The 22,907-nt window shown below is 46.4% G+C and overlaps 1 protein-coding gene across 1 annotated transcript; it reads left to right on the forward strand.

Annotated features, from left to right (window-relative positions):
• Positions 1-1,774: 1,774 nt before the first annotated feature.
• Positions 1,775-17,082, forward strand: LOC310790085 (reticulon-4 receptor-like 2; the record flags this gene model as incomplete). The annotated part of the gene is made up of 5 exons (XM_083651777.1): positions 1,775-1,883; positions 2,024-2,797; positions 14,134-14,360; positions 15,424-15,657; positions 16,201-17,082. The coding sequence occupies 5 exons, from the start codon at positions 1,775-1,777 to the stop codon at positions 17,080-17,082; spliced, it is 2,226 nt and encodes a 741-aa protein (XP_083507903.1).
• Positions 17,083-22,907: the final 5,825 nt, after the last annotated feature.

Consider the following 22,907-nt stretch of genomic DNA (forward strand, 5'->3'; position numbering starts at 1 on the left):
GTAGGTGAGTCCTAGGATTCAATTGTAAAATGAGTCTGACTAATCTATTTTGTGCTGTCTGTCTGGAGCCTGTTTTTCAGTGACACTGCGATGCCGGTGTACCAGGAGGAACATGCGTAGTCGTATTGACACTGAACCAGTGCTCCCGCTAGGATTTCCAGAGCGTACCTGTTAACATAGGTGGAAATCCTGGAGAGGAATTTCACTCTCTGGTTAACCTTTTTGGCTACCCTCTGCGCCATGCTCTCTCCTGATAAAGTGTTGTCCAGCACACAGCCCAGGTATGTGACCTCCTCCCTAGCTGAGACCTCTACGTCTCCCACCACCACCCTAAACCCCGGAGACCTCCTCAATTTGATGGTAGAACCAAAGAGAATGGCTTCTGTCTTACCTAAGTGGAGGGACAACCTGTTATCAACCAGCCAGCAACTGATCCTGAGTAGTTCTCGGCTGAGTATGATTTCTACCTCCCCTTTATCCTGGTGTGAGACCAGTAGAGCTGCATCGTCCGCAAAGAGAAGCAATTCACATTCACAGGCAGATTTCATGTCATTGACATATAAAAGAAATAAGACTGGACCTAAAATGCTCCCTTGAGGCACCCCGCAAGTTGGCACCAGTGAAGATGACATAATGCCATTCACTTCCACCACTTGCTTCCTCCCCCTTAGGTATGACTCTACCCACCTTAGCGAAGCACTGTTAAAACCCATAGCCTTCATTTTGAATAGCAGTATATCATGGTTCACGGTGTCAAAGGCTTTTTGTAAGTCTAATAAAACCATTCCACAATATCTACCCTTGTCTACTTCTGTTCTGATTTGGTCTGTCAGGTACAGCAAACATGTGTCTGTGGAGTGAGATATTCTGAACCCCGACTGATACTCATACAGGATGTTGTTTGTTGACAGGTATTCATTTATTTGCTCAAAGATGATTCTTTCCATTACCTTTGACACCGTGCTAAGGATCGAGACAGGACGGTAATTCCCCGGGTCTAATTTATTTCCTTTTTTGTAGATAGGAATAACTCTGGCTGATTTAAGATCAGTGGGAAAATGCCCCTTTTCAATGGACTTGTTTAGGATAAATGTTATACATGGAGCAATTGTCTCCGCTGCATCCCTCAAAAATCTGGCGGGAATCTTGTCCTGTCCTGTTGCCTTCGCAGGGTTGAGGGCCTTGAGTTTCTTTTCTACCGTGTCCTCAGACACACTTGAGAAAGAGAAGGTATCTGCCAGGATACCTTTCTTCCTGTAAAACTCCCCCACCTGTCTTTCTCCATATTTGCCACTGGGGCTGGGCAGTTTATTTACTAGTTTGTTTGCTATAGTAATGAAGAACGTATTTATATAATTAGCTACATTGGCATGTCCTGTAATCAGTGAGCCTCCTATATCTAAATTCATATTTTTTGCTTTTGTCTTGAGCCTGTTCCCGTATCCCGTCATTTTCAGACACTTCCATAATTGTTTAGGATTTGACTTATTTTCTGTTATTTTTTCATTGTAGTATTCCGCCTTGGCTATCTTAATTAATCTAGTTACTTCATTTCTAAGTGTTTTAAACTCAGTATATAATTGCTCATCGCTATTTTTTCTAAATCTAGTGAACATGTCATTTCTGGACTTTATTGCTCCAATTATTTCTGGGTTCATCCAAGGCTCCGATCTGACTTTAATTCTGATGGTTTTTTCTGGTGCACTAATGTCTACTGCTTCCAGAAAAAGGCTACGGGCGGGCGGCGATCATCCACGTCCTACAGCGGGGCAAGATGCGTCCTGTGTCGCGGAAAGGTGGAGGGGATCTTCGGTCGGTCATCGTCATATGCCTCCTACTTTCTGGCGACATTCACCCGTGCCCAGGTCCAGTAATTCAAGCTGGTGAGCAAGCGAGCTGGTTAGCCAGCCAAGATGCTAATGTTAGCAATGCTAGCCGAGCAGCTAGCCAAGGGGCTAACACAGGCCCTGTTAGCCTAGAAGCTAACAGTGACCAACCGAGGACTATCAGTGGGTACGGGCAGACAGCCCCGTGCCGTGCAGCAGAGGAGATCCGAGTTACAGCTCAGCGAACCAAGCGGCTCAGCAGAGCATCAAGGGCCGGACAGAACAACGGCCAAGAGCGGACTCCCTGCGGGTGCGGGCTGACAGCGCCGAGCCGAGCAGCAGAGGAGATCCGGGGAGAACCACAGCCAACCAGGAGGCTCACCAGAGCATCAAGGGCCGGACAGATCCACGGCCAAGAGCGGACTCCCTGCGGGTGCGGGCTGACAGCGCCGAGCCGAGCAGCAGAGGAGATCCGGGGAGCACCACAGCCAACCAGGAGGCTCACCAGAGCATTAAGGGCCGGACAGATCCACGGCCAAGAGCGGACTCCCTGCGGGTGCGGGCTGACAGCGCCGAGCCGAGCAGCAGAGGAGATCCGGGGAGCACCACAGCCAACCAGGAGGCCCAGCAGAGCAACGAGGACCGGGCAGATCAACGGCCAGGAACAGGAGCGGACTCCCTGCGGGTGCGGGCTGACAGCGCCGAGCCGAGCAGCAGAGGAGATCCGGGGAGCAGCGCAGCAAACCAGGATGCCCACCAGAGCAACGAGGACCGGGCAGATCAGCGGCCAGGAGCGGTCTCCGGGTGGGTCCGTGCAGACAGCGTCGGGCAGTGCAGCAGAGGAGCCGAGCGGCCGACCACAGCGGACCAGGCGCCACAGCAGAGCTCCGTCTGCCGTACCAAACAACGGGCTTCAAAGGACTCCCTGCGGGCAGGAGCCGACGACTTCAGGTCCAGCAGCAGAGGAGGAGGCAAGGCAGTATACGAATGCAGAAATTATAGACGTTTGTAAAACAAAGGGCTTACACATAATGCATCTCAATGTGAGAAGTCTAATACATAAAATTCACCAAATTAGACAGCTCGTAAATAGTAGCATGGCAGGAATAATATGTATAACTGAGACATGGTTGGATGCATCAATATCAGATGTAGAAATTGAAATTGAAAATTACACAGTAACCAGGAAAGATCGAAATAGGAGGGGGGGGGGGGTCTGTATTTATATAAGGGCTGATATTGTATTCAACGTAAGGTCTGATCTCAATGAGGATCAGTTAGAATCCCTTTGGGCCGAAATCCTGTTGCCTAAAAGCAACTGAGTAACAGTGAAACCAAGGAAAATATGGAACAATCTCATTGTGAAGATTATCCTGCTGAACACAAACTTCACTGTTTCATAAACTTTTGTTAACCACAGACCTTATTTTAAGCATTTAACCGAAATTACAAAAATCCCATTGACTTTAACATGTAAGAACCAGGAAGTGCAGGGACTTCTGGGTAACCGCATTCTGGGACCGCATCCACTTGTTTAGGAGAATTCTGCAACAGTGTCTTGCTGTGAGAATCCACAAATGTTTTGTGGACCAAAGAACTTCATCCGCCCTTCCATCAGCATAAGTGTATGCATTTTCATTTTTGGGTGAACTTATCCTTTAAGTTTGATCCATTGTGTCAGTTTGGCACGTGCAAACAGTAAATACCAACACCTAAGCCACGACTAACCATGATTTCAAGACCTTTCTAATCCTCGATGAGTTATGCAAATATAAACGAAAACTCCACTTCTGACACTGCAGCCAAAGAACAAATGATTCATGATCTTGGGAACAAAGTATCATCAGACCGTATGACACCCACATTGCTCTGACTCACTCACTAGTGTATACAGCAAACCTCATACTGGATTTTGAGGAGAATGGAAAAACGGAGCCTTGCACTAGGCTACTCCATTCAAACACCTGATATGCAGATCGATGGCTGCGTGGACATGTACTGTAGCTTAAAGACTATTTTAACATACATGCACCTTGGAAACACCTGGAAAGTTCATTTGCAAAAAGAGGTATCTCAGTTTGTATTTTGTATTATTTTAATCTATATTGATGTATTTATACTGTAATTACATTTTTTGTATACATTTATTATAAATACTTAAAACATATTCACCGGATAATTTTCACATAAATCACCCCAATGTGTTTATGTGCACTCAAGGTGTTTATTCATTTTACGACTGGAATTTACCTGTTTTTCCAAATGAATGTTTGAATTGTAAACTACGGCCGTTAGTGTATTGGATATTTGGCGAGCACACATTAAGCAGCATGTTTTGAGAGTCAGGCCAGATCTTTTGGACATGTTGTGTTTACACCAGATCCAATGCCAGTGTGCCAGTGATTCACAAGGACGCACCAGGCTAGTGTGAGGATGTGAGGGCGGGAAAGGGGGAGTGGGGTTGACATGGGGACAAGAGTGTGTGTAAGTCTGTACATGCCTTGCATATGAGGGGACAGTATTTGGATAGTTGGATCACAAAGTATTTACACTGGCTATACCTGTTTTCACATTGATTTTAAAATGATTGTATTAGTTTATAAGGCCCTACATGGCCTCGCACCAGACTACCTCTCAGAACGGCTTTTGGTAGATGAACTGAAGGCCCCTCAGTTCTTCATTTGTAGCTTTTCCACATAACTGGAACAGCCTTCCAGAGGATCTGAGAGTTGCTATTGATATATTTAAATGTAAACTAAAAAGCCATGTAGTCTGGCTTTTATGAAGTGTTTTATAATTTTATAATTTATTTTATTCTATTTCGTCTTTATCAACATTTAAACTTTTTAGATTTTATTACATCCCCGAAGGGCAATTGGTTTTGCAGCAAGAAGTACAATACATAAAATGACATAGACATTATGTACAATAAGGGGGAGGGAGGTGTGCTGAATACTAGAAGCCAACAACTAGTCATTGGTGTCAAGTCATTATTATTTATTTTATTTTATTATTTTGTATTGCTATTTTGTATTGCTTATTTTACCTTTTACTGTATTACTTATTTTTGTATTATCTTAAGTACCCATCTTTTATTCTCTTATTCAATGAACTTGTCTTGGTGTGCATTAGTTAGCCTGGGTAAACCCATCCCCCAGTGACCTGCTCTCAGACCTGTTCTCAGTCACTAGGGAACTGAGAGAGCAGGTCACGTGGGGGCTGGGTTTACCTAGGCTATGCATTAGTCTCCAAATTATTTTTTCTTTTAACTTTTTGTCAATCGCTTGTAAAGCACTTTGAATTGCATGTGATTTGTTTGAAAGGTGCTAAATAAAGATTGTTTGATTGATTGATTACTGATTGCATAGCATGTGCGGTAATCAGAAAAATTACAAATACACACGCCCCCGCACACGCACACACACGCACACACACACACACACACACACACACACACACACAGTGCTTGATATCCAGAAACCACCATCAAGCACCTCCTCCAACATTCAGTTGGTTGATAAACTCACTGTCAAACACACACACACACACACACACACACACACACACACACACACACAGATCTCTCACAACAGCCTTGATGGAGATGGAGACTACTAGTGCCTGCTTTGTGAGGTGGCTGCCTCCTCCAGTTACCACACACACACACACACACACACACACACACACACACACACACACACACACACACGCACACACACACACACACACACACACACACAACACCTACACACACACACACACACACACACACACACACACGGCCATATCTCTCCTGCAGCCCCCCATGGAGACAACTCCTGCAGCCCCCCCATGGAGACGACTCCCACAGATCCAATGTAGACTAGTGGTGAGCTGACTGCCTCCCCCAATTACCTTGGGGCCAAGAAACAGTGTGAATACAAAGAAACACACACAAATTATGTCACTGCAGACAGCTTGGAGTTGCAGATGACCTTCCATGGAGCAGCTTCTGGTGAGGGGAACAGACGATGTGCAGGAGTCAGAGTAAAGGCAGCCCACCATGCCCTGCTGCCCGGGCAGACCCTGCTGGCCTCTCTGCACCCACCCCTCTCCTCCTCCAGACCCCCTGTGAGTGTTTGCATCAAAGGTACATAGGCTACATACGAACGACCACACAAACACACTTCATTCCAGTCGCCGAGTAGTCATACAGTAAAATTACTTGGTACAATTAGTTTTAGTACAATTAGTATTTAAAATGGACACTTTACACCACACTTATTGTAGTAGTTAATGCTACATTTTGTGAATGTTTAAATGTACCTGTGCCTTGTTTGTTTTAACTTGTGCATTTACAGTATATCTTTTTTCTGTTCTTAAAAAAGAAAAATCTGAAATCTGTTTGGATGAACTGCAGCCTGCACGTCCTGTTAAACAGAAAACCACCTGCAGTATCTAGTTTGTCCAAGTGGTTTGCCGTTAGCCTGGGTAAACCCAGCCTCCACGTGACCTCTATGTGCTATCAGTCACTGCCGTTACAGGCATACTCTGTGATGTCATGTTGAAGGTTGGATTCACCCAGGCTATTTTGCTGTAGCTAGCTTTTAGCATACGGTGGGGAAAACAGCTTCAGAATTATTTTCCAAAGTTGAAAAATGTCAACTCGAGCAAACAGGCGATGAGGCGAAGATTGCTTCATTCGCACCGCAAAAGTCTGCGTCACTTGCGTGATTTTCCAACAATCGCCCCAGTGTGAACACCCAGTAAGACCTATACTGTAGGCTCCTTTGGTCCTATGAGGTCTGCACTCAGAGTGTCTGATGGTGCAAGACAAAGCACACACACACTCTCACACACACACACACACACACACACACACACACACACACACACACACACACACGCAAACACAATCAATGACAGCTAAGACATTTTGATGGAATAGAGTAGCGCTTGTAGAAAGTAGTTTGAGAAGGAATACTTTTTTAAAGAGGGAGAAAGATGTTAGTTCAAGAAGTTGAGGTCAAAGAGAGTACCCGCACACCAGATGTAACAGGGCTAAAAAAGCCACAGAGGAGGTCCAGAGGCTGAGATCAAGCAAAAAAGACTTACTTTATTTTACATAGTGCAGGACAAAACAGTGCAACAAAAGAAAAAGTGGATTTAAAAGGCAGCAAACGTTTCAGTCGAGGACTATCATCAGTGCTACTCACAGTAGCACTGATGATAGTCCTCGACTGAAACGTTTGCTGCCTTTTAAATCCACTTTTTCTTTTGTTGCACTGTTTTGTCCTGCACTATGTAAAATAAAGTAAGTCTTTTTTGCTTGATCTCAGCCTCTGGACCTCCTCTGTGGCTTTTTTAGCCCTGTTACATCTGGTGTGCGGGTACTCTCTTTGACCTCTATTGTTAGTACTTCTGTACCGACGCACCCAGCCAAACTTTTTTAGATGCCTTTTGTCGGCGCAGTCTCACAGCTTTTTCCCTACTAGTTCAAGAAGTTGCCCAGGTGTAGCGTGAAAATGTGTTTTCAGTCCCCGCCGAAAGATGGGCAGAGATTCGGCCTGAATCTCTGACCGAAGGGGGGAGCTCGTTCCAGGGATGAGAGTCACGATCAGGATGAGCGACTTTTGAGCTTTTGATGTAGCGGTGGAGGGACGAGGCGATCTAGATTGCAGATACAGAGGAGCTGTCTGGTGCACTGCCGTGTAGGCCAGTACCAGTGTCTTGAATTTGATGCATGCTGAGATGGGAAGCCAGTGAAGGTCCTGGAAAAGGGGAGTGACATGAGAAAATTTAGGCTGGTTGAACACCAGACGGGCTGCACCGCTGCAGCATTATGAATGAGCTGTAGCGGTCGGATGGCCGAGGCAGGTAGCCCAGCCAGAATGATGTTGCAATAGGCCAGGCGGGAGATGACAAGTGCCTGGACCAGGAGTTGTGTCGCTTCCGTCATGAGAAACGGACAGATTTTGCGGATGTTGTACAGGGAGAACCTACAGGAGCAGGCAGTCGTTGCGATGCAGGCTCAGCTGCACAGTTGGTTGTCAAGGATCACCCCAAGGTTCTTAGCTGTTTGAGAGGGTAACAGTAGTGTTGTCAATGGAGATGGAGAGGTCAGTGAGAGGTTAGTCTTTCCCTGGGAGGAAGAGCAGCAGCGTAACGAGTCAACACCGGGCCCTGATGCAAGATGGTCAAACCGGGCCCTGCTCATACATAGGCTACTGACAAAATCTGGTGTCGGCGCACCATAACAGATGACAACTGTAGGAGCCAAATTTGGTCTGGTATTATTTCCTGTGATTATTATGTGTAATGCCTTCTATGTCCTTGGGGTGGCGCTGTACCATATTACCTGGGCTCAGGTAATCTATATAGGTACCGGCTTCGCTATGGCTCGCCAGGTGTTTTGACCCCGGAAGGGCAAAGGGTTTTTGACCGCTTCACTGTGGCGCTACATTTGTTTGGGGTGCTCTGCCTTTTCTATGTTTGGACAACGAAATGGACTGTATTCACGTTTGTGCACTGGAGCAATAAATCCACGTTTTCATCTGAAGGACTGCCTCGATCGTTTCTCTACGCAACACACAACAATATGGTATCGTATTGAACATCAACAGAGCAAGCGCATCAGCCAAGCTATCCGGTGGTTAAACAACTCAGTAGCTTACAGTACAGACTGGGCTCCTTTAACAACAACTGTAACATTTGGTGACGGCGCACCTTGACATGCAATACATTGATCAGATAGACGTTACCCCTCTCTCAGTGTCACTGGATTGGCGGCCTGCATGTGCTCTGATCCACGGTGAGGTCCGGAGATGAGGTCCCCGTCCCGCTGGCGGGCGCGAGCTGCAGCGGGCGCGAGCTGCAGCGGGCGCGAGCTGCAGCGGGCGCTCGTCCCGCACATCCTCCTCCACCTCTCCCCTCTCAGTGTCACTGGGTGGCGGCCTGCAGGTGCTGCTAGCCGCGGCCAACACTGGCTCTTGTTCGGTGCTACCAGTAGTACTAGCGCTGCTGCTGCTAGCTCATCTTTCTTTTTTAAAAAGTGGATATCTTTTGAAGCTTCGCTGTCTCTGTCTCCCTCTCTTCTTTCTGCTTTCTCTTGAGAAAACCACTTTTGTGCTTGTAGTTGCCCATGTTGCTTGCTCGCTTGTTTAGCTGATGTGATGCTGACCTGCGCAGTGCTGTGCTTCTTCCGTTTTGAGATTTTCCTCATGCACGTGACCACAACATGACCCATAATTCCATGGGCGCACATTTTACCACATCAAATCGCCCATTAATCCTCATATAAACTGAATTTTTAAATGTAATATGGATATATGAGTCCGTCAAACAGGTAGTTTGATGTCATTGTATTATTTATTTGGTGAATGAATGGTATGTCACGTAAGTGACACCATGGTACAAATGCAGATTCGTTATGCCTACTTTAAATAGACAGACGACAGTTACGGCTTACTAATTAAGTGAGCTGCGCCTGGGCTCGGCTGAGCCGGGGCCTGGTGCACGTGCGGTCATATATACAGTAGGGGCCCGTGCACGTTGTTGCGGAGAGTGACCTTGGGATGAACCTTTGCTCCACCAACTGCAGCACAGAGGGGGCAAGGCTGACTGGAGGAGAGGAGAATCCTAGTTTTTTAGAATACAAGTTTTTCTATATACAGTATTCTGTGTACATTGAAGTCACAATGTTATAACCATGTGTCATGTGAAGAGCACGAGTTTAATTGTATAATTGAAATGCATTGTGTTGACTAGTGAAGAATTGTTCACTATGAAACATCATGGAAAGTTAAAGCATAATGTGAGGGTAGAGAAGATGTGACAATAGATGACTAATTGAGTCTAATGTTGCTTTTAAAGTGTGGTAAATGTAATCTCAAAATTTGATGTATATTACATGTGAAATATCTAAAAATGGGATAGTGTGAGACATCAGTGTGATATCATGGGCTGATTAGAATTTAACTGCGCACATCAGCGCACACACAAACATGATGGCTGATTTGTCTGCAGATGGGGAGGACTGATAACATGCAGATGGACAGTGTAGCATCCAATTAGAGGTTAGGTCACCGTGACCCAGCAAAACATAAACACGCCTCCCTAAGACACAATAAAAGGAGCCGGACCTCAAGGGTTATCGCTCTCCTGTCCCAGGCAGGGAGCCAGAAGAGATGCCCGTTATCTTAGAACTTGAGCCTAACGGGATTCCCCGTTATTTCTCGAACAGGAAAACTTATCATTTATTAGGCTATCAGTCTCGGCTCCAGCAGGGAGTGTGAGATGCAGGGAGATACTCATTAGTAATTTAGGGAGAAAATACAAATAGAAAGGGAGATCCTCGTTAATAAACGAGGGAGAATAATAGGCTCGTTAGGGAGAATTACTAATAACAAAAGAGAATTATCTCTCAAAATGAGGACTGCTCGTTTGATCCACAGAAAACAGAATGATCTAGGAATACGGACACTGCTCGTTTGATTCCGTTTTGGGGGGGGGGGGGGGGGGGGGTTCCCCGGACCCCGCATTAATTTTGTCGATTGCGTTGAGAGACCAGCTTAATATCCATATAATCCATATTTGTAGTTTCGAAGAGACCAAGTGCAAGATTTGCTCCGGGTAGCAAGCAGAGGGAATAGGGAGAGGGAAAGAGGAGAGGAGAAAATGCGACCGCCTCCTTTGAAAGCAACACTCATCTCTGTTTGGTAGAGATCCGCTGGTTATCACGATTTCTCACCTCCGTGATTTATGAGTGCTCCGATGACGCTATTTTAACTCTCAGAGGAGGGGTCATAGGTCAGAGGTCGCTCGCGAATCATCTCATCGTGCGGTCATATATACGGTAGGGGCCCGCAGGTGCGACCACACATGAGCCGTGCGAGCGGGCCCCAACCACGCCTGGCCCCGATGCAGTCGCGCTCCCTGCATATATGGTAGTTACGCCGCTGAGGAAGAGTAGTTCTGTCTTACCAAGATTGAGCTTGAGGTGGTCCAAATCCTTCTCTCCATTCTGTCTGACCTAGATATCTCAGGATCTGCACACTCCAGGTTTGCTTCCTATCAGATCTCTAACCGCTCAAGCAGGTCAAAAACGAGAGGATCCATATCCGAATCGTGCACTCTTAGCACCTGGTGTCCCCCAGGGCTCAGTCCTGGGCCCCTTGCTATTCCTTCTCTATATCAGATCTCTTGGTCATGTGATCTCATCTTATTGCTTCTCTTATCACTGCTATCTATGTCGATGCCACTCGCTCTACCTGTCCCCCCCCCCCCCCCCCCTCACACACCCAAATTGAGGCACGCACCACTGCATGCCTCAAAGACATTGGTGCCTGGAGGTCTGCCCACCACCTCAAGGTCAATCTTGGTAAGACAGAACTACTCTTCCTTACACAATCCTTGTAAGACTAAACCAGGTATTTTCTGCTTGTGTTGTAGAGATAACCGCTACACAATTTAATATCCGACACATAAAGTTTGTATCAAATTTTGAACACACTAAATGTCAAATGTTACAACCAGGTCTCAATTTAAATTAAACTTTTCTTAAAATGCAATGAATTGCGTTTATGCTTGATGATCACCGACTGGGGGGTGGGGGGGTGGGGGGTAATTTAGCCTACCACTGCACAACAAGAAAAGCAATCATTTTGCTTTTTTTGAACTGAAGTAACGCGTTACTTCTGGTGGGTAGCCCGAGACAACGGTGAACACAGCATGCATCGCCTTTCTTGTCGCTTCCTTCAGTGACTGCATGCCGCCCCACCCCGCCCTCCCCCTTCCTCCCGGGCTGACGTAGCTGGATCCTCTGCTGCCCACGCCCGTGGGCGCGGACCGGCTACGGGTATAAACGAGCTCCCGGGAATCCTGCTCGTCACTCCATGAAGCCGCAGAGCCTCGCTCACCAGAGCTGAATCCCAGCGGAGATAGCAGCAAGCAGGCACTTCCTCGCCGCTCAGGCTAACTCGCGTTCGGCTTTGGTTCGAGATGGAGGCTCGTTGGACTGCGAGGAGATCCAGTGGCCACAGCCTCAAGAAGAGTGAGTTCCCCTGTTTTTCATGCACCTGCTATTTTAATGCATGTGGAGCTATTTACAATGGTTACTGTGATTTTACCGATGGTCATATCAGTTGTCTTGTACGTTGTCTCTCATTGCACTGCAATATGCATTGACTAAAGATTTAATGCAGAACAATCTATCTATCAAACTATATGTGGTATTAGCCTATTTTACGCACACCCATTGCGCACCCATTCGTGCATCAAGACTTATTCCAGAAATCCATTCCTCCACTGCGTAAATAGTATTTTGGGCGAAATTAAGATCCATAAGCTCTCGGTTAGATTTGTGCAGTGGTGTAGGCTATTTAAATGTGATGGCATAATCATTATAAAAACTGTTGATATGTCCCTCTGTGATGGAAAAATCTGCTGCAATACACCTCCCGTAAAGTTTGCCAATGAACCTACTTCCCATCTCCTTTACGCACGGAGAGAAAAAGGCATGATTTGATACGCATTACGCACGACACTGAAACGTGAGGGTCAATCTTCCGGGTAAATAAGTGTTACTTTACAGCGGCACAGACTCAGGAAAGGTATCTTATTCCACTTAAGTGCCCGATTCCGGCAGGTGTTGTGCCAAAAAGTGATTGCCAAAAAAGTGATTGCCCAGTTTATACAACTGCTTTTATCTCTGGATCAGGCAGTCTTAACATGCAAATACACAAACAAACAAATAAACACAATTGTGGCCAAAGAAGTGTTTGCAGTATAATCAGGCATGCCATTATTTACATATAGCCTACTATAGTATTGTTTCCGATGTTTAGGCTATATCCATTTGGCATGTCTAATATTCTTGTTTAGGCCTATATTTGGAAACTATAATAGCCTACTGTAAACATGATTATGGATGGGTTATATTTAAAATAAAGAAATGATCTATTTTGCAATTACCCTTACAACTCTGCATTATTTTACCTGTTCTGTGCCCTAGACTAGATCAGTAGTTCTCAAAGTGGGGTCGGGGGCCCCCAGGGGTCTTTGAGGGGCCCGGGGTCCCCAGCACAAAGGGGAATAATTTATTTTCACTATAATTTCATCCACAAGCACAGTAACACAAAGATAGAATGTATGACCTATTTTAGTGGGTTTCATACACTTTATGTAATAAAACATATAAAAGTAAAAGTCTTATCAGATGGGGGTCACTGGGACAAAATCTTTTAAATAATCTGACGTCAGTCACTTGTTTTGGCGGACAATTACTTTTTGGCACGACACTGTTCTCCCTCAGAGTCAAATTTACTGTAATAGCCCAAATTAAGGGGTCAGGAGGTGAGCCGCTGGAAAATCTTGCGCAGAGAAGATGAATGGGAACTTCGTTATTAATTCACGCGTGTAGTTCTCCCGCGGGGCCAGTTTTGCGTGCCGTCATTCGAGCTTGCCAAGCCGCTGTGGCATTATTGATGAGGAGCGAAACTGAACCGGGCCCGGTTACCGGGTCGCGTGCCCTTAGTTTAATATCACAGTTAAACATCTCAGGTCATTTTGGTGACTTGTGTGAACCAGGCTACCAGGCTAAGTCAATCCACTCTGGCACCTGTGATTCAAATGATTTATTTATTACAGATGTGTCTTGAGATTTGCGGTGATTTCAGTATTCTGCATTGCTGACTTCCAAAGTTATGTAAGATTCTTGATTGACAAGCTGGCACGGTGCTCACCTGTGTAAAGTGATCAGGTAGGCCTAGACATGAATGGGCGAATGATTTGTGTAATTATGTAATCTGATTTATTATGCATGAGCCCCAAAGCTCTCGAGACCATCAACAAGTCACGGCTGAGATCACAAGAGTGATGCGGTGGAGAGTGCATGCACCTCAACTGACGTGAATTGAAGTTTCCGCACCAGATAGATAACAAGCCTGGGGTGAAAACTGAAATTGACCTCTCTTCACACACACAAACACACACACACACACACACACACACACACACACACACACACACACACACTTTCTCCAAAACATGACTAACTAGAAAAGTGCACTCAGTAGCGTGCACATCGCCAAGCACCACACCGCTACGCCTAACCATGGCCAAACCGATAACACACACACTCACTCACTCACTCACTCACTCACTCACTCACGCACGCACACACACATGAGCTCCTGGCAGAGATAACTACAACAACAGACTCCCTGCTACTGTAAGAATATAATGTTGTCTTTTTCATCCACTGAGCAATCAGCACAGTTTAAAGGGACAGCATGAAATAACCTCTCTCTCTCCCCTCCCCTCCCTCCAGGTGGGCTGTCCCTGTGGCTGGTGCTGTGGCTGGTGGTGCTGAAGCCGGGCGGGGCGAGAGCATGCCCCAGGTTGTGTGTGTGTTACCCCACGCCCATGACGGTCAGCTGCCAGTCTCAGAACTTCAGCGTGGTGCCGGCCGGCGTGCCCTACGACTCGCAGCGCGTTTTCCTGCAGAACAACCGCATCACAGAGCTCCGGGCAGACTCCTTTGGCTTCGAGACACAGGTGGGGATGGTGGTCTATGTGTGTGTGTTTGTGTGTGTGTGTGTGTGTGTGTGTGTGTGTGTGTGTGTGTGTGTTTGTCTGTTTGTCTCATTGCCAGTCATACATTACACTAGTTCTGATACCTGTTGGAGCATGCAATCACAGTCTGTCTGTCTGTCTGTCTGTCTATGTACTGTATGTGTGTGTGTGTGTGTGTGTGTGTGTGGGGGGGGGGGGGTCATCTGCTGGCTGCTGTGGGTAGCGCTATGACTACTTGGCCGTTTTTGGCCATTTAATCGGCCATAATGACCTAATTCAAAAATACAGCCCTGTCACCATCTGCTCGGGACCTCTGCCAGTACCCGTGCCAAATATGAATGCTGTCAGGCCGACGGTGTCCGGGGAAATGCAACAGAGAGGCTACATACATACATACATACATACATGCATGCATACAGTAGGACATACATACATACATGTTTGCCCTTTTATGTATTCGATGGCATACACATGGACTAGGATCCATCTTGGTTTTCTTGGAGCCATATTTGGATGAGAAGAGCTGCGGCGCTGCCTGCTATTCGGCGAGCTGCATGATCACTGGACAGGTGAACCTGTCAATCACACCCCAAACCATAGTCTGTTTTATCGTTTATTTTACTCTAAATGGGACCATAATTGACTAAATGTATTGAAGATTTGAAACTAGTGATTGAGACTAGCTGTCTAGGCGTCAGCTAATGGGGATCCTTATAATAAATAAACAAATACATCAAGTGAGAAGTTGGGTCATTTTCCCATTCACTTCTATACAATCGGGCAGATTTTTGAACCAGGCCATAAACACGTTTAATTCTGCTGTGAATAGGGAATGACTCCCTTTTGCACCCAGCCTCAACTGACCAGTCAAGGAACTGTAGTTTTTGGTACTCCCGCGTTGGTCACATTTTTTTCAGAACCGAAGGTTGGGGCTTGGTCATATATACATTGTGTGGTATTTGGAGATATTTCCCCATTTCTAAATACCTTATTTCTCTCCTCTCCTCATTGATTTGCCATATATATGTGTGTAACCCGTGTGCAGGTGCTGTGGCTGTACAGCAACAACATCACGTTTATCGAGGCCGGGGCCTTCAGTAACCTCAGGGTGCTGGAGGAGCTGGACCTGGGCGACAACCCCTCTCTGAGGCACCTGGAGGGTGGAGCCTTCAGAGGCCTGGAGAAGCTGCAGAGCCTGCACATGCACCGCTGCAAGCTGCAAGCTCTCCCCCACGACCTCTTCCACAAACTGTACAGCCTGCAATTCCTCTACCTGCAGGTACCAAATGGTGGCAGCCATCCACACACACACACGCACATGTGCACACACACATATACATTGAAAAGTTGTGCATGCATGCTTGCAGGAACACACGTTATTGGCCATTATGTCAATGCCAATTTTAGTACAACACCCACACACAACAGGGGCCAAGCACCCACATGCCTCCTGGTAACAGTCTTAACAGTCGTAACAGTATTCTAGTTGCCAGCTAGATGAAGCAAAATGATCAAACATAATTCTAGCAGGATGCTATAAACAGAGCACCAAAACATGCGTACCACATGGCCAACAGCCAAATTGTCCAAATGTATTGCATCACTGTAGTGCAACATTTCACCAATACAACAGGCTGCAACATGGAGGGAAAGCTATGCAAATTAGAAGTGAGAAGTAAATTATGCAGCAGGCCAAATACTCTCTGTCATCAAATTAAGCATGGAGCTAATCCACCAAAATCATTCATGAAGTAGTCATTTGAATCTGAAGCTTTTGCCATGAAGCCAACCCCAAATCTTCTCATATTTTGACTTTGCCCAGGAGAACCAGCTCCACTTTCTACAGGATGACCTGTTCTCAGACCTGGTCAACCTCACCCATCTCTTCCTGCACGGGAACCGCATCCGCGCGCTCTCCGAGAACGTGTTCCGAGGCCTGGTCAACCTGGACCGCCTCCTCCTCCACGACAACCGCATCCGGCAGGTGAACCGCCGGGCCTTCCGTGACCTGGGCCGCCTGACCATCCTCTACCTGTTCAACAACTCCATGGCCGAGCTGCCTGGCCAGGCCATGAGGGACGCCCAAGGCATCCAGTTCCTCCGCCTCAACGGAAACCCCTGGTCGTGCGGATGCGAGGCACGTTCCCTCTGGGAGTGGTTCCGCAAGGCCCGCATCTCCTCCTCCGAGCTGGTGTGCACCTCCCCGTCCCCCCGTCGTGGCCAGGACCTCCGCTTCCTCCGGGAGATGGACTTTGCCCTCTGCCCCATGCCAGACCCCGGCTCTCTGGCGGGGAGCACCACCACCACCTTCAGCTCCAAGACCCGCTGGTGGTTCTCCAAGCAGAAGCCGGCGTCCTCGTCCAAGTCCATGTACCAGAAGAGCACGGAGACAGTCAAGGCCTTCCCCTTCTCCTCGGGCAAGCCCCAGCAGCACCTGCCCGGCCTCCCCAACAACCCGTCCACCTCCTTCTCCGCCAAGTACGAACTGTCAGAGGATGAGGCAGCACTCCCCAAGCTGGACCAAGAAGAGTACTGGGCCAACTACGGCAACGAAGACGCCTCCATCCGCTGCTTGGAGCTGGAGTGTCCCCCGGGCTACGACGGCCGTGAGGGGAAGTCAGCCTCCGCCTCCCCCACCCCGTCCCTCCTCTGCCTCCTCACCCTCTCCACAGTGACCCTCTCCCTCCAACTCACCTTTGGCTGAACTCCATTTTTCCACACCATTTTCTCTCCTCTAATTTCTCTCCCTGCTCTTTCCTGTACTCTTAAAAATGGTTCTTGATTCCTTTCAGTTCCCTCCTCAAGATACAGGGGGCGCTACACTGATGCAGGAGACAGGCAAGGCCGTAGTGAGCTGCTCGAAGGAGTGGAGGTCAGTTGAGTTGATGTAGTGCAGGTCAGGATTTGAGTATAAAAGAAAGCGGAGATTACATCATGGAACCAGACTCTATCGTCATGATAGCAAGTGTACAGAGAGGCAGCATCCAGCGAGAGCGAGCTCAGAAACCTACACTACAACATTATCACACGATACAGACACCAGTGGTTGTCAAAGTGGGGTCCAGGCACCTCCAGGGCTCCTTGAGTGGGTTTCAGCAAAAAGGTGAATCATTTATTTTCACTATAATTCCATCCATAAGTAACACAATGACAGACTGTATGACTATTTTGGTCACGGGTTTCATACACTTTTTGTAATTAAACATCTAGAAAAGAAGGGACACCCGCCCACTGTCTTCACTTGCTCAAACAGGAATTTAATACAACGTTTCCATATGGAAACGTATTCAATTGCTGTTTGAGCAAGTGAAGACAGTGAGCGGGTGTCCCTCCCTTCTTTTTCTAAGTGCATCTACTCCACTGTCACAAGACTTCTCAGGTGTGACTTTGGATGATCATATGCAATAAAACATCTAAAAGTTTTCAAAAATCTTTTCATATACGGACCCTGGGGCAAAATCCTATCAATTGGGGGTTCATGGGTCTAATTTGCGTCAGTTTAGGGGTCCTTGACGTGAAAAAGTTTGAGAACCACTGACATACACAACGCACACAGCCAGACACCATATAAGCTGGTGGGGGGTCTTCGGGGCATTTTTTTTAATACCACAACTATTGTGGAGGCAGCAAACAACGCAGGCGTTGTGACTCTTTGTCTACCACTATTTTCTATATCACCTAGCGATCATCGTACAGCCCATAGCACGCAGTTCAGCTTAAACGTGCACCTTTCATTTTCAGCGTCCTCACTAACCATGACCTTATTCATGAAGAAATGTGGACAGCAATGGCAGCAATGAAAAACGGAGAGATTCGGATGAATGAGAATCTATACAACACTACCAGAATGATGACAATGAGATATCAGAACGAGGCGTGACCAGGGTCAGTCATAGGCAAGCATCTAAAGAGAGAGCGAAAGATGAGAGGATTATGGATGTTAAGTCTGCACACTTCACAGATTCAATTTTCTCTCATCCTGAACTATGCCAGCAAACCACCACCCACACTTGTACATAGCACACACCATGACTGTACATACATTCATCAGACACAGACAAATATAACACACTGCTGTGGAGTTTTGTCACCATTCAAGTTAGATTTTCTTTTTAATCTCATCTGTGATTGCTGACACCATCCAGTGAATTGTGGTTTGTAAAGATAGAAGAGATACGTAGATCTAAATGGAAGGCACACAAATGAAACGCTGTGAACCCCCTTTTCCGCACCTCAAAATCCATTTCTCCCTCGCGTGTTCTTGTCTCTTCCTCCCCAAACAACCCAAAATGGTGCCTGGCTTTAGTAGTTTCAAATTCACTCTAGCTCCCTAGACTGAATGAAACAATAGACAATTGGACGAGACATGGCTTACCAGAGATCACCTTTAATGGAGATACCGACAGCCACTGAAGAGCTACACGACCAGAAGAAGAAGGAAGGCTTGTGCTCCAGATTCATTGTTTTGTTTGTGATTTATTTTCTGTTGTTGTGGGCGGGTGTGGGTGGAAATGAGTGTAAGGACTGGCGAGTCTCTCATTTGACTGAAGGCATCTGTCTCTTGTCTGTCTTTCCTTTGTCTCTCTACCTGCCTGTCTTCCTGTCTGTCTCTATGAGGAGATGGACATGGGACAAGGTCTCTAAACAATACTGGGGTTGAATCCTGCAGCCCATCTAGTTGCCTGAAGCCTCAGCTCTCAGTCTCTTGTCCTGGTACATCACACTGAGACCTGCTGTTGGTCTGCATCAGATGTGGAGCGACCCAGTCCACCCAGCGTGTGTGTGTGTGTTTGAGTGCTCTGTTCTGTATTTCTTTTTTAACTTGCATTGGAATTTGAAATAGTTCTTGATGCACTCGTAAAGTTTCATGACACTATAGACTCCGAAACAATTTCAAAAACCAATTGTATAGTTTTCACAAATGCACAGGTAAGTCAGTGGGAAAATCAGTTTTCCCAGGTTTTCATCTGACTGCAGTGATGTGTACCTGTATCTTCTTGTCTTACAGACTGTGTACAATCCCTCTTGTTAGTAAGATGTCATAGATAAGCCAGCTTTCCCCATGTGGGATTGTTTTTCGTAACAGGAGAGGTACCTTAGTCAACAATCTGTTCAACACTGCCAATCCAACCAGGTTGATGACTGCATTATTCACGGAGGTCATCTGTTCCTCGTGAACCCCATGTGTTAACGCCCGTACTACTTACCCATCAACCCACTTGTCACCTGCCTAAACCCAAACCCTGACCACACCCTGAACCCAAACCCTGCCCAAACTCAAACCCGGACCACACCCCAAACCCAAACCCTGCCCAAACTCAAACCCTGTCCACACCCTGAACCCAAACCCTGCCCAAACTCAAACCCTGACCACACCCTGAACCCAAACCCTGCCCAAACTCAAACCCTGTCCACACCCTGAACCCAAACCCTGCCCAAACTCAAACCCTGACCACACCCTGAACCCAAACCCTGCCCAAACTCAAACCCTGACCACACCCTGAACCCAAACCCTGCCCAAACTCAAACCCTGTCCACACCCCAAACCCAAACCCTGCCCAAACTCAAATCCGGACCACACCCCAAACCCAAACCCTGACTGTAACTTTTTGAGTAGAACTTGAAGGAAACTGTGCTGCTGTTACAGTAGATTCTGTATTTTTCAATAGAGAGCTGTGACTACATGTTTTGCTTTATTAAAAAAAAACATCAACAGAAGTGCATGGGAGTTTCTCTGTTCTTTCGCTGCTGTCTTTGTTAATAGGCTGGCAGATGCCACCACACACACACACACACACACACACACACACACACACACACACACACACACACACACACACACACACACACTCACACTCACACTCACATTCACACTCACACTCTCACACACACTCTCTCTCTCTCTCTCTCTCTCTCTCTCTCTCATGCATAAGCATGAAAAATTAGGTTGTCCTCCTCAGAGCAGATGAGCCCAAATGGATTTCTCCATAGGCTTTACAATGCAATGAGGACTGAGGGGCACAACTCCTCTCAGCCCTGACCAACTCCAGTTCGATTGCCAGTGGCATGGTCAGAGGCACTGACGGGAGGAGTATTAAGATACTATTTAGATTTACAAACAGCCATTCTTTGGATAAACTGACCACATATTGGAAACATGGTTACTTTCTTCACTGAAAAAATATTAAAACTTAAAGTGACATATACAGCAGTCGTAGAGCCAAAATTACAACAGCTTTTAGCTGGCCTTCTGAGCCCAGGAGAGAAAGCTGCAGGTGTCCAATGCTACCGTGAGAGGCTTTTCCAGGGAGTGTGGAACCTTTAGCGTTGTAGCTATGCCAAGAGATTTGACAAATGGTCAACATAAGACCAGTTGGGAATGACTGAGAATGGGTGGGAGTTATCAAGATATATGAGGAAAAACGTTTTGTAAATTAAAATAAGCCTCAGTAAAGACTAAAGAGATATAATGCTGTTTTGTCTCTGCTTTGTCTTTGGTCCTGGACTGGCCGTGAACATACCGTCAGGATCCACATCCAGAACCACCAGAGCCTCAATTAGAGGCGACTGTGTTATCCCATACAGGCGCACCACCTTTGGCCAGACAGTTCTGTCTGTCAAGGGTGGCAAACTCTGGAACACAATTCCATCCGCCATAAGGGAATGTCCAACACTAGGCATGTTCAAAGGTCAAATGAAGAGATGGCTGAAGTCCACTCAACTCTGTACACATGACTGCAATTGTCGTGCATTTACATTTTTTTTAAAATGTTCAGTAATGTACACCTGTCCCCTATCAAACAAATAAATAAATTGAGATTGAATTGAGATTGAGAATCAGTGATGCACGCAATGCATTCTGGTTGTTGCGATAGGGGAGTCTACAGTGATTTTCTCAGTTTTCTATAGTGATAGGCCACACATTTAAAAAATAACTGTACATTTCCACTAGATAGGGGACCTATAGGTGACCCAAATCATCATATTCACAGCGGTGCATTATTCCTTTAAGAGAGATAGTTGTGTCTGCCTCTCGTTCTTTGTCGGCCATCTTGTGACTGCTGGCCACTGTTGCATTTTGTGAGGTTTTCAACGTCTTCTTTGTGAAGAGGATCTCAACCCGTGCAGCTCAGAAAACTAAGAGAAACACCCAGAGCCCCAATGGAAACAAAATAGTTTGGCTCAGAAATGTGTGGAGCCACCTCTTTTTATTAGTGTCCACTCCATTGAGCCGGAAGTCCCATCTCAAAGCAGCTTGTCAGTGTGCACAGACGGCAGCTACATGTATAAGTGTCCGTGTTATGCTGTGAATGTATCGAGAATGTGTGTGTGTGCATTGTGTGTGGCACAGCTCAGAGGAGGAGCAGAATGGGGGACAAGCCAGGGTGAGAATTGTCCCGGAATCAGCACACCCCCTCAACAGATTGACTCTCACCTATGATGACGACGATGATGCACACACACACATGCACACACACACATGCACGCACGCACGCACGCACGCACACACGCACGCACACACACACACACACACACACACACACACACACACACACACACACACACACACACACAGAAAACTGAATGAAAAGTCACAGAGATTCAGACTAGTTTTTGCCCCATTGGATGACACGTAAGCGGCCTGTATACTCTCTGCTGAACTAGGGTTCAGACACTGCTCAATATCCGAGACACAAACAGCAATGTATTGAACTGTGATCATTTGAAATATTTGAAGTATATATAAGGGCATTCATGTTAAAAATAGACTAATATGAATATATATTGTGTATGTTCCACTAATGAATAAGTTAGAGCAGTGATACTCAACTTGCAGCCTGGGGGGCCAGATCTGGCCCGCGCGGTAGGGTGCCGACTGGCCCCCCAACCATTTTCTAATTCACAATGAAAACTAAGGTTTGACAAGCATTTGACAGACAGCGATGTGTAGGATCATGGCCAATTTTAACATGATTTTATAGCACACTCACATTTCATATATTAATACAGTTTTGGAAACTATTTCGACCTGATATTAGAAAGACAATTCGGTAAGTCTTGACTTGACTCATTGTGAAAATCATGTGGCACTGCGGTTCTTATAAACTCGATGACCTGTTTGAATCGTGACCAATGTGGTCGTGACCAGTGACTACAGTGGTTAACCTTCCCGCATCATTAAAGTCATTAATTCATATGAGAAATGAAGGTGGCTGGCCTCTCTGCCTACTGCCTGGATGATCAAGGGGCCTATTAGCTGCTTTCCCAAGCAGGAACAGAGCATGACCATTAGCAAAGACCATTTCTCTGAAGTCAATGTTTTGATGTAGAGCCTGACCGATACTGGATTTTTGAGGCCGATGCCGATACCGATATTAGGGAGTAAAAAAATTCCGATACCGATAATATCGGCCGTTTTTTTTTTTTTTTTTTTATCAAATGTTTATCCCCCATTAGTGCTAATTTTTTATTTATTTATCCTGGTTGCTGCTCCACCCTCTGCCGATCTGGGGAGAGCCGAAAACTGGC

Source organism: Poromitra crassiceps (genome assembly GCF_964638095.1).
Source record: "Poromitra crassiceps genome assembly, chromosome: 15".
Classification (NCBI taxonomy): domain Eukaryota; kingdom Metazoa; phylum Chordata; class Actinopteri; order Beryciformes; family Melamphaidae; genus Poromitra; species Poromitra crassiceps.